Genomic DNA, 12,012 nt, shown 5'->3' with positions numbered 1-12,012 from the left:
AAGATGATGCTGAGGGGTTTTCCCTTTTTTTGGATGTGGGAATAAACCTCCAACAGGTTAAGGACCCAACATCCTTCCCTTTTCCATGACTTTTTTACTTCCCTGCAATTTTCTGGAGTCCTTTACAACCCCACCTCAAGCACCAGGGATGGATTTGGGATAAAAACACAAAACCAAACCAGGATTTTCCCTTCCCTAAAAACCTGGAGCAGAAGGAAGCAGCAATTCTCCCCCCTGATTCCTCCCATGTCCAACACTTCCCAGGGATTTGCAGGGACTCAATTCAGCCACCCAAGTATTTATAACTCTCCAGTGATATAAAAGCCACCAAACATATGGAAAACAAGCAGATTTTTCCATGGAAGCCATCCAGGAAGGCTCAGTGGTACCACACAGGCTTTTTTTTTTTTTTTTAGTTGGACAATTTCTGGATCAGAAGTGTTTAAAAGGGAATTTTGAGGAGCTCTGGTGGTGAGGTCTGAGCCCACCAAGGATTTACTGCTGGGAACAGAGAAGGGAAGGATTTTTCCCAAGGATTCATCATCCCTGGAAGTGTCCAAGGCCAGGGTTTGGAGCACTGGGATAGCTGGAGGTGTCCCCATGGCAGGGACTGGGACTGGGTAACCTTTAAATTCCTTCCCACCCAAACCATCCCCTGCCTGAACCAATTTATCTTCAGGAGTGTGAGGACACAGCACAGAAAAGCTCCAGCTGCCTCCTTGCAACTTGATTTATTTCTATTGTTAGGAACCAACAGTTCTTCTGGAAAAGCAGCATTCCCAGAGTGCAGAATCCATGGAGAACAACAGCAGCTCTTCAGCAGGAAAAATCAGTTTTTCTCTGAGCATCAATAAATTCCTCACTCAATCTGGGAGAGGATTTGTAGCAAATCCCATCAGCTCCAAACTATTTTCCCCAGCAGCAGGATGCACCCATCCATTCCCAAACCCATCTGGGAAAGATTCCCAAAATTTCCTTATTGGTCCAGAACAAACCAAAATCATTAAAAGTGACCCATAAATAACATCCTCATCTGGTCTCTGATAACAAATTTAGGAGGAGTTTTTATCAGACCTGCTCAAATCCATGAGCAGCACATCCAGCCAAATTTCCCTATCCCTCCTCTCCCATTTATTTGGCTCATTTTCATTTTTCCAATATAAATTTGCTGAATTTGAAAAGAATTTTGAAAAATACAAAATTGCTCCCCCAGCCCCATTAAAACAGCAGCAGGGAGAGGAATTAATGGATTTTTCCAGGAGGGGAAAAATGGCCCAAGAAGGGATTTTCCCTGAGGATGAAGGACAGGTGGGACAGAAGGAATTATTTGGAAACTTTGCTGGATTGGGAGCACAAACAGAAATTCCCTACTCAACACTTCAGTCACTGGTCTGGGGAATATTTCTGGAATATTTCTTTAAATTGTGGCAAAATACCTGGAATTGCAGGCTGAGGGAAGCCCAAGCTGATTTAAATCCAGGAAATTCATTCATTAATTAATCCTGAGTGTGGGGTGTCCAGTGTGCTGCACCTGCCTTCACCCAACAACAAAAATCAAGTTATTAATTATAAATAAAGCACTGAGCCAGAGGGCAAAATCTGGGAATAAATCTGGGATTATCCCACTATCACTTCCAGCCCATCCATCCTTTTCTATTCCCTTTGTGCTTCCTGCTGGGAGCAGCTGAGAGCTCTCATTTCTTTGTGGCTTTATTTTGTAATTTTAATTGCAAAATCGGTGGCAAAAGCCCAGGACCTGGGACTTGCAGGCTGAAAAAATAAACCCAGCATGCTAGAAAGTGGATGTGGAATGAAAAATTGTCTTTTCTAAACAGAGCCAAACACCAAAAATAGGAATATCCTGAGCCAAGCAGGTGACAGCAGTGGCCTTTAAAAGCCTCCTCAAAAAAGGAGTGACTTTGCAGGGACAAATCTTCCTCTGAGTCATGGTCAGGACAAAAATAGAAGGGGATTTTTCCCTCAGCTCCAAAGGCTGATGCCCAGAACTCCAAAGTTTTTGGCAGAAATCCACTTTTTTCCTTAAAATATGCACCCAAATATCCCCAAACCCTGCTGGGATCAGGGATTTTGGGAAGGATGGAGCAAATCCAATTTGATTTTTGTGGCTGGATAAATGCAGGTGCAGCACACAGGACAGGGCACACTCAGGAATTATTTATTAATTAATTAATGAATTAATTATCCTGGGTTTCCACCAGCTCAGCTTCCTCTGCCTGCATGGCCAGCCTGCAATTCCAGGGATTTTGCCACAATTCCATCCAGAAATGGTTTTTGGCCCCAGACCAGGAATTTAATGGTTGCTAAGGAGAGGATGTGGGATTTCTGTTCCTGCTCCCACCCCAGTGACACTCCCATAAAATCCCAGGCTGAATAAAGCCCTGCTCTTGCTTCAGGATCATTTCAATTTCCAGCCTTTAAAAAGTGAGTGTAAAGATGATTTTTGGAGTTTGTGTCTCAAACCCAGGGTCAGTGGGAGAAAGGAAAAATAAAAAGAATCCTCTTGTCTGGAGCTGCCTGGGTCCCAGAGGTGATTCCTCTTCAGCTGCCAGCTCCACACACAATTCCCTCAGGGATGAGAAATCCCATTCCTGGGCAGCCATGAGGGTGCAGAGCCAGGATTTCAAACAAGACACAGCGAGCAGGAGGCTGGAAAAAGCTAAAAATATCAGGATAAGCAAGGGTGGATCCCAGCTGAGCCTCATTAGTCACAGAGCTGCTGGTGGCACAGCAGCACCATATAAGAGCAAGAAAACAACTCTGCTCTCCTCAATCTCCTTTTTTTCCCTCTCCTGTTCTACCTCAGGCATTCCTGTCCTCTTGCTCTGCACCCTGGAATTTTCCTGGAATTTTTCCAGAGGGTGGAGATGCTGTGTGGTTCATTTTAAGGTGTCTGCTGGAGTGGGGCCAGCTCTTACAGACAGGCACGGGAGGGGGTATCAGAGGTTGGATTTGGGGCTTTTTTTGTATTTGCACCATCAGATTGAGCCTTTGAGTCAGGATGGAGTTGCTGGTGGCAGGAATTCCCAGGAAAGGCAGCACTGGGATCAGCTGCAGTTTTATTTTGGGATGGAGCCAGAGGAGAACAGAGGGATGAGGAAGGGGGTGGAGCTGAGGCTGGCTCTGGAACCACTGGCACAGCTGGATTTTCAGGGAAAAGCAGAGAAAGGGAATTTTCCTTTCCCTGAGGCAGGGGATTCCAGCCTGGGGAACAAAATGAATCCCCCTGCTGAGCTGGGGGCACAGGAGTGCTCACTGCTCCAAGGAATTCTTGGCACAGGGATGCTCCTGCTGGTTTTCCTTTGGGAAAGTTTCTTTTTCAGGAAACTCTCATTTCCACACAGGTTTCCCTCCACATCCATTCCTGTAAAAAAACCAAAATTCCTCCTCTGAAGCTGCAGCTGCTGGGATTCCCTTGGGAATCAGGGCTACCCCAGTTTGCTTCTGGTTTTATTTGGTTCAACACAACCCCCCCAAAAAATCCCATTAGCAGGGCCCTGAGCAGAGAGTGGATCCTCCAGGCAGCACTGGCTCTGAGCCCCAGAATTCCCAAAGTTCCCAAAGACCCCAAAACCCCCAAAGGCTTCCAGAATTCCCAAAAGCCTCCAGGATTCCCAAAGTCTCCCAGAACTCCCAAAGGCCTCCAGGATTCCAAAAAGCTTCCAGAATTCCCAAAGGCCTCCAGGATTCTGAAAACCTCCAGAGTTGCCAAAACATCCAGAGTTCCCAAAAGCCTCCAGAACTCCCAAAATCCTCCAGGATTCCAAAAAGCTTCCAGAATTCTCAAAGGTCTCAGGAATTCCAAAAACCTTCAGAATTCCAAAAAGCCTCCAGTGTTCCCAAAGGCCTCCAGAATTCCCAAAGTCTCCCAGAATTCCCAGAAATCTCCAGAATTCCCAAAAGCCTTCAGAGTTCCCAAACTCTCCCAGAGTTCCCAAAGGCCTCCAGAATTCCCAGAAATCTCCAGAATTCCCAAAAGTCTCCAGAACTCCCCTGCCCAGCTGTGAAAACTCCTGGAATTTTTTCTGGAGCATCTCTCCTGAGTGGAAGCCATTCCAATTCCACATCCCAGTCATTCCAGGATAACAAGGAAGGAGGGGTTGGGATTGGAGAACTGGAGCTTTCCCAAACCAGCAGCACAGTTTTTTGGGATTAACACACATTCCTGCTCCATTCCAGAGGGATGGGATGGGCACAGCCCAGGATCAGCAGTGCCAAACTCATCTTGCAAAATAAATTAATTTCTCTGGAATCTGGCCCATGGGGACAGGTGTGAAATGTGGGAAACCCTCATCCCTGTGATTTATGGAGAGCCTGGATTGGGTTTTCTGGGAATAGGAAGAATTCCTGCAGCCCCTGAGCAGGGAGAAGGGCTGGCTGAGCTCTGAGCTCCTATTTTCAGCCATTTAAATATTATTAATATATGGAAACGTCTGAGCACCTGTTTTCAGCCATTTAAATATTATTAATATATGGAAACATCAGCTAGTTTGGTCACTGAGGATGGAGGCAAAGGAATTCCAGGAGAACACGGGGTCAAGCCAAGGTTTTCAGGAGCACACCCTGATTTTCACCAAAACCAGCCCCTTGGAAAAGCTCCTGGAGGGGTTTTCCAGCTCCCAGGCCAGCCCAGAACTGGGAATCTTCCTCTCAGGGAAAGGACTCTCAGATCTTTGCAAAAAGCAGAAGTTGCCTTTGTGCTTTGAAGCTAAGCAACAATGGATGAGAAAGCAGCAGAAGGAAGGAAAGGCCAGCTGGGGTGTGCCAGGAAAAATGCCAAGAGCTTGGATATTCTGGATTCATGCAAATGCAAAAAACACAGAGAATTCCACATGAAAAAAATGATTCCCACAATTATTTATCTCCTGACCTCCTAAGAAGAGTGGATCATCAAACACCTGCCAGGCCAAGGAGAAGAGGATGACCCTGGGCCACAATGCTGCTATTTCCCCAAATCCCTCTTTAATAAATCCAATCTAGGAATTACACAGAAGAAAAAGTTTAGATTCAATTTTTAATAACTCACTAAAAGCATTTGGATTCCCCAGGGGCCACACACAGCAGCAGCTTTTGTGTGCATAAAGAATCCAGCACTTTAATAGAGTTCTCTTTTATTTATTTTTTTTTTTAACATTGCCTCTACCATGGAGAGGATCAAATCTCAGCCTGGCACTTCTCTTCCCTTGGAAATCCCATTTCCTCTGGGATTTCCAGAGGAAGCAGCAGGGATGGATGGCCCTGGGTAGGATTTTCTCATTAAAGGAGATCCATAGATCACTGAGCTGCACTCCCAGATGGATTTATAAATAAAATCTCCCACTCCTGGTGACACAAACCACTCCACAGGGGAAGATGAGGTGCCCCAAAAATGAGCTGAGGGCTTGGAAAAGCTGGAAAAGCTCCAGGGATTATGGAGCACCTCGTGTGAGAGGATAATTGGAAGAGGGAAAATAATTTTCCACTGAATCCACGGGTGCTCTGCTGGAGCAGGATTGATTTCAGAGCCAGAGCAAGAGAGATTTTTAAATCTTTTTAGTTCTGACTAAAGACATTCCTACACAAAAGCAGAACTGTTTGAGATTATTTGAGAACCAAATTCTGGCTCTCCCCAGCCCCCTCAGCAGTGTCACTGTGCCCAGAATGTCCAGCCTTGGAAAACTCTGCACTGAGCATTATTTCCAACAGCTTCATTTCTATAAAATTAAATTAATACCCACAGGGAGAAGCTGGGAAATCACATTTCCTCCCAGTGGGGATTACACCCAACTTTGGTGAATTACACTGGGATATTATTTATCCTTTCAAGACGTTTTCTCCTCAAAAATGTTCATTTTTCCCACTAAATCTGATGCTCCCTTAAAGCTCCTTTGGGCTGCAGCACATCCTGAGGAGATGGGGACACACATTTATGTCACTGATATTGATTTCCCTGATTTTTGTTGCTGTTAGGAGTAGGGATAATGATGCTTTGAGCAATTCCTTCCCAGTTCCTACACAAACTTTATAAAATAATCAAGTTTTGCACCTGTTTTTCCAACCAGTGAGATCCAAACCACCTTAAATCCAGGCAGAGAGGAAGAAGGAAATAAATCACAATTCCTGCTGTTCTTATCAAAAGCTCACAGAAACAAACTCTGCAAGGGTGTGGGGGATATCTGGAGCATTATTTAGAATATTTGAACAAAGCTTTAAATACTTAATATTTAAATCATTTAGAATAATTAGGACATCCCTGAGTCCCTGGAGTCAGGACAATCCTGGTTTTCCAGGGCTCCTCAGCAGATCTTCAGTGTGGTTAAATATAATATATGTATAAATAAATATAATAAATATAAATATAATAGAAATAAAATATAATAAATATTTAATAAAATATATAAATAAAATACAATAAATATAAATCTAATATATAATAAATAAACCCCTTTTCCTCTGGTTTTTAAAAACCCTCTGCCTGCAATTTCTCCCTCCACATGCACCTGGATTTTCCACAATTCCAGGTGTTGCAGGCACCCCATCCCACAGGGAGAGCACATCCATCCATGGGGAAAATAACAGGATTTGCACAGCACGGGGCAGTTGTGGGAATTAATTGTGAGAATTAAACCCTCCCTGCCTTGCACTTATCCCACTCAATAAGCAAAGAATATTTGCCTAAGCACATAATTATTATCCTGGGAAATCAAAATTCCTGCTGCCTGCTGCTGTTCCAACCTGAGACACTTGGGTTCAAGTGGGAATTTGAAGAATTAAGGGAAGAGGTGCAAGGCTCTAAAATCTCCTTATTAAAAAAAAAAATAACAACAAAAATACTGTTGTGAGATATTCCAAATTTTGCTTGCCATAAATGCTCACTCCTCTCCTTGGAAATCCTTTGGATTTCCTACTTGTGATTCCCAAACAGCAAAAATACTCATTTATAATGATTTATAACTATATAAATAAAAACTATATATAAAACTATATAACTATATATAATTATTATAATGATTTATAACTCATTTATAATAAATATACTGGTTTTCCAGAGCCAGATCCCACAACAATGATCCCTCAGCATCACATTAAAGGGAGATTTCCTGCTGCCTGCACCACCATTAGTGCTAGAAAATCCAACTTTTCCAGCTTTTGCTCATCCCACAGGAAATATCCACTCACCAACCGACTGGGCTCCATCAGCTGGAGGAATTCACATTCTGGGATAAAGGAGAATCCTCCATCCACACTGAATCCACGGGCTCTGCATCCTTGTGTGGGAAAGGCTCAGCAGCAGCAAAGGGAACCCAGTTTTTCCTCAGGATTTTTAATCCCGGGAGTTCTGCCCGGCCCAGTTTGGGAAGCAGCAAAGGCTCATCATCCCTCCAGTCTGTGGCATTCCCAGCAAGCAGCTGGAAAACCCCTGGGGATGTTTTCCCGAGGGATTGGCACCTGGGCAGGATCAGGAATGCCCCAGGCAACCTTTGAGCTGGGTGGGAAGTCCCAAAGTCCAGAGCTCTGCTGATCCAGCAGGGATGGATCACTCCTGCACTCATCCCACAACAATTCTGTGCAACTCACGACACAATTACAGCTTTTCCCAAATCCAAAGGTTTGTTCTCCATGCCCAGCCCCGGAGAACCTCCCTGGGGGTGGATTTGCCTTTGGCAGGAGCTGGGGAGGAGCTCAGGTGCAGCAGGGAGGGTCTGAAGGGCTGAGCAGTGCCAGAAATGCCATTTCCTGCTGGATTTTGGGAAGTTTTCTGTCAGTTCCCACACTGACAGCTCCTGGCTGGAAAAATTCCTTGCAGGCACTGACCCTGCTCCCATCCCAGGGAGGAGGGATCCCAGCTCCAGCACTCAGTCTGAAGGGAGAACCAACTCCCTGACAACCTCCAAGCCACGATTTGCTCCCTGACTGTTTGGGCCAAGGTGGATCAAGGCTTTCCACCAAAGGTCTGGGCTTGATCCCAGCCCACATTCCCAAAAATCCTGCTCCACCAATGCTCCCACATGGTTTGAACAAACACCTGTTGGCTCCATTCCTCTCCTCCCTCTTGCCAAGCTGGTCCATCCATTTCTCCTTCCATCCTGGCTGCTCTGACCCATGAAAATCACATCCCTGCCCATGGCCAAATATGAAATTATTTCAAGATTTTAGCCCATGCTTTGAATTAGTTTCAAATTTTCAGAAACACAGGGAGGAAAGAGGTATTGACATGGCCCATGCTCAATTCCATCTCCAGCTGCTGGAATATCCTGGGTTAACCCTGAAGGCATTTCAGGGAATCATTAAGATTGGAAAAGCCCTCTAAGAACATCAAATCCAAAAATTAACCAACCCCACCATCCTCACTGTTAAACCACGTCCCCAGGTGCCACTCCCACATTTTTTGGACACTTCCAGGAGTTTCCAGCTGCTTCCAAACGTGCACCTGAAGTTTTCCCACCCTCCCGAGGTGAGTTCAGGACTCTGGGTGCTCCTTGCTGCCTTCCAGGGTTGATCTGTTTGCAGCCACGGTGGGACAGCTCCAACCCTGCCCACCTCAGGGCAAAAGGAGCCAGAAGGACACAAATTCAACTTGCTGAAAGATTGGAAATGCAGGAATCCAAGTGGCAGGACTGATGTGTGATTCCTTGGATGGGATAACAGCATCAATCTGTCTCACAGCACAGGCAGCAATACTCCAGGCATGAAAAAATCAAACAGAGGCTCCAGCACATCCTTCCCCATCCAGAAAGCTCCTGCAGAAATCCTGGAAGCTGCAGGGATGAGCTTTTAGCAGCACTGCTAAAATTCCTTCAGCAATTCCATCCTCCCTCCCTGCTCAGCCTGCCTGAGCCACTTCCCCTCCTGCCAGTGTTTCTTTAATTGACTCCAGAATTTGCAGATATTCTTCCCAGCCAATCCATCCTATTGATTGTAATTATCCTCAGAGAGGCAATGGGAGGAATATTAAAGCCATTAAGGCAGATTTGGATTTGATTCGAGCCATTAGAGGCACAGCAACGCTGCTTCCCCAGCTCCTGGGGGCCATAAATCATCCCATGGCACGTTTGGTGCCACTCTGGATGCAGCCAGGAGTTGAGGAAAGGAGGAAAAATGGAAAAAAAAGTGGGAGGGGGTGGCTTCCTGCAGCTGGGTGAGGAGATGGAGCCAAGCATGTCCAAAATGAACCAAGGGAAGAGGAAAACTCAGGAGTCACCTGGCACAGCCCAGCAGGTTTGGAAGGACCTCACCCACTCAAACCAGCCCCCAAAACAGAAATTTCACCATTCTGGGGGGAAAAAAGACAGATGTGACCAAAGCTCCCCCATCATTTAAACCTTTAATTTAATCCAGCATTCCCAACTGCTCCTTGCACTCCAGCCCAGATCCTCCTGGCTGGGAAAACCTCCCAAAACCAAGGTAGTGATAATTTCCTTCTCCTGGGACTCCAGCATGATCCAGCACACCCAGGGTGGGCTCAGCACAGCCCTGGGAGCAGCTGAGATTCCTGAATCCCTGTTGGGATGCTCAGGCAGGGCCAGGGGGGATCCAGGGGAGAGGAGCAGAGCAGCCCCTGGAGGGTCACTCCTGTCCCCCTGGGGTGATGATAAACCCAGGGAAATCCAGTCCTGACAGCAGGAAAAACTCGATTTTAGTCATCTTAATAAATAATTTAATTAAATAATAAAACATCTGGGAACAGCAACCAGCCTAGCAAACAGCTCCACTCCAAGCTGCTTTCACCTCCCACCATGATTCCCTGCCCCAGCCAAGGCCTATCCTGCTGAAATTCCCCTTTTCCTGACAGCAAATCCTGTATTTGCTCCCTGGCTGCCTCCTCTCCACGATCCCCATGTTTACAAACACTTGGGTCTCCAGCAGGGCAAGGCAGGGGTTTGTTATAAACACTGAGCTGCAGGGAAATGTCAAGGGCAGGGAAAACAAAAATAAAAAGAGGGATTTTCACTTCAGTCTGCTTCAGCTTTGAAGGTTTTGGGTCTGGGGAGGGGGGGAAGTCACATCTGCAGAGTGGCAAACTCCAAATTTTGGGAGTGTGCCCTGGGCCCCTCCAATCCCACATCTGGGTGTCCATCCAGGCTCGTTCTAACCCTACCCAGGCTCATCCAGTCCCATCCAGGCTCATCCCAGCCCATCCAGCCCCATCCAGGCTCATCCAGCCCCATCCAGGCTCATCCAGCCCCATCCAGCCCCATCCAGGCTCATCCAGCCCCATCCAGCCCCATCCAGGCTCATCCCAGCCCCATCCAGCCCCATCCCAGCCCCATCCAGGCTCATCCCAGCCCCATCCAGGCTCATCCCAGCCCCATCCAGGCTCATCCAGCCCCATCCAGCCCCATCCAGGCTCATCCCAGCCCCATCCAGGCTCATTCCAGCCCCATCCAGCCCCATCCAGGCTCATCCCAGCCCCATCCAGGTTCATTCCAGCCCCATCCAGCCCCATCCCAGCCCCAGTTCTGCACAGCACACGCTCCCAGCCCAGCTCTCCACGGGACAAGTCAGGGCACGAGGCAGCCTGAATTCCTTCCAGGGCCTCTGTGCCTGTAGGAGGGAATGGGAGGATGGAGGAGGAAAATCCTGGCAGGGGTGGAATTCCTTAGGTGACAGCTCACCTGGTTAAGCTCATGCCTGGAGGCAAAGAGTTTCCAGCAGTGGCAGCAGAGCTGATTTCAGATAATACTGGAGGAATCAGCTCCCAAACCACAAAAATGAGACTTTTTTTTTTTTTTTTTTTTTTTTTTTTTTTGTGTGTGTGTGTGTGGTTTTTTTTCTCCTTTTTTCAGGCTGAGTTCCTGCACAAATGACTGTAATTAAAGCTGTTACCTGTCAGTTCCTCAAGGCACTGAGGCTCCAGTGTTCAGGTTTTGGAAAAAAGCATCCCTGCATGGCAGCAGTCCCACTCATCCCTCAGCTTACTCATCCTGCCCAGCACCCACCCAGATTTGTCACCAATTAGTTGTAATTCAAGGATTCAGGGGGAAATCCCCACCTCCCTGAGCGAGGTGACTTCACAGGAAGTTAGGGCATGGAATGTCTTTGAAACAACACAAAAATCATGGAAAAAAAACCTGATGTGTGCCAGAGGCATGGCCAGGGGGTAGGGCTGGGGAGGCACTCAGCGTTTCCCAGCCATCCAAAGGCTCCTGCAGAGCTTCCAGGAGAGCTTTGGTGGATTCCTTTGGAATTCATAAATTATGGAAGAGCCTCAGCCCTGCCCTGTCACTGCCTGGCTGCAGTGCTTGCTCCTCTCACATCACTGCAGCTCAGAACTTCTGTGCAATTCCCAAATCGCCCAAATAATGGGATCAGGGTGTGATTTATAGGGGTTTGTGTAGAACAGTGCTGGGAGGTCACTCTGACTGACACCAGGGCCTTGGGAAGGTTCTTCCCTCAGGGAAGGAGAGCACACAGCACCAGCCTGGCACTGCTCCCAGCCTGGGAAAAGCTGGTATTGGGGAAAACTGGTATTGGGAAAAGCTGATATTGGTTAAAGCTGATATTGGGGAAAACTGATATTGGGGAAAACTGATATTGGGGAAAACTGATACTATTCCTTGGCCTCTCCAAGCCCACAGACAGCCTGGTGGTGGCACCTCGACACCAGCCCCTGCCACATCCCAGGAGCTGCAGGGAACCAGCCCCACCAGCCCAAGGATGCTCCAGGAAAGTTGGAGAATCATGGAATGGTTTGGGATGGAAGGGACTTAAAGCTCCTCTCATTCCCTGCCGTGGCAGGGACACCTTCCACTGTCCCAGGGTGTCCAAACCCTGTCCAGCCTGGCCTTGGGCACTGCCAGGGATCCAGGGACAGCCACAGCTGCTCTGGGCACCTGTGCCAGGGCCTCACACCCAAAATCCAATCTGAATCCACCATCCTGCACCTTAAAGCCATTCTCCATGTCCTGTCCTTCCATCCCTGTCCCCAGTCCCCCTCCAGCTCTCCTGGAGCCCCTTTAGGCCCTGCAAAGGGCTCTGAGCTCTCCCTGGATCCTTCTCCTCTCCAGGTGAGCA

The 12,012-nt window shown here is 47.4% G+C and overlaps 1 protein-coding gene across 3 annotated transcripts in view; it reads right to left on the bottom strand.

Moving 5' to 3' along the window:
- SCHIP1 (schwannomin interacting protein 1) overlaps window positions 1–12,012 on the bottom strand; it is a 78,978-nt gene that overhangs the window by 21,684 nt on the left and 45,282 nt on the right. Inside the window, exon 1 of one of the 3 annotated variants that reach the window (XM_056498882.1) lies at window positions 7,177–7,448. The exons of the other annotated variants lie outside the window; for them this stretch is intronic. Coding sequence (XP_056354857.1) covers window positions 7,177–7,194 — 18 coding nt within the window. The 5' untranslated portion in view covers window positions 7,195–7,448. Of the gene's footprint in view, window positions 1–7,176; window positions 7,449–12,012 lie in introns of those variants that run through there. 3 annotated transcript variants of the gene reach the window in all.

Source organism: Oenanthe melanoleuca, chromosome 9 (assembly GCF_029582105.1).
Source record: "Oenanthe melanoleuca isolate GR-GAL-2019-014 chromosome 9, OMel1.0, whole genome shotgun sequence".
In the NCBI taxonomy this organism is placed as follows: Eukaryota; Metazoa; Chordata; class Aves; order Passeriformes; family Muscicapidae; genus Oenanthe; species Oenanthe melanoleuca.
Note: the sequence above shows the minus strand (reverse complement) of the source record. Positions and strands in the feature narration are given on the sequence as shown.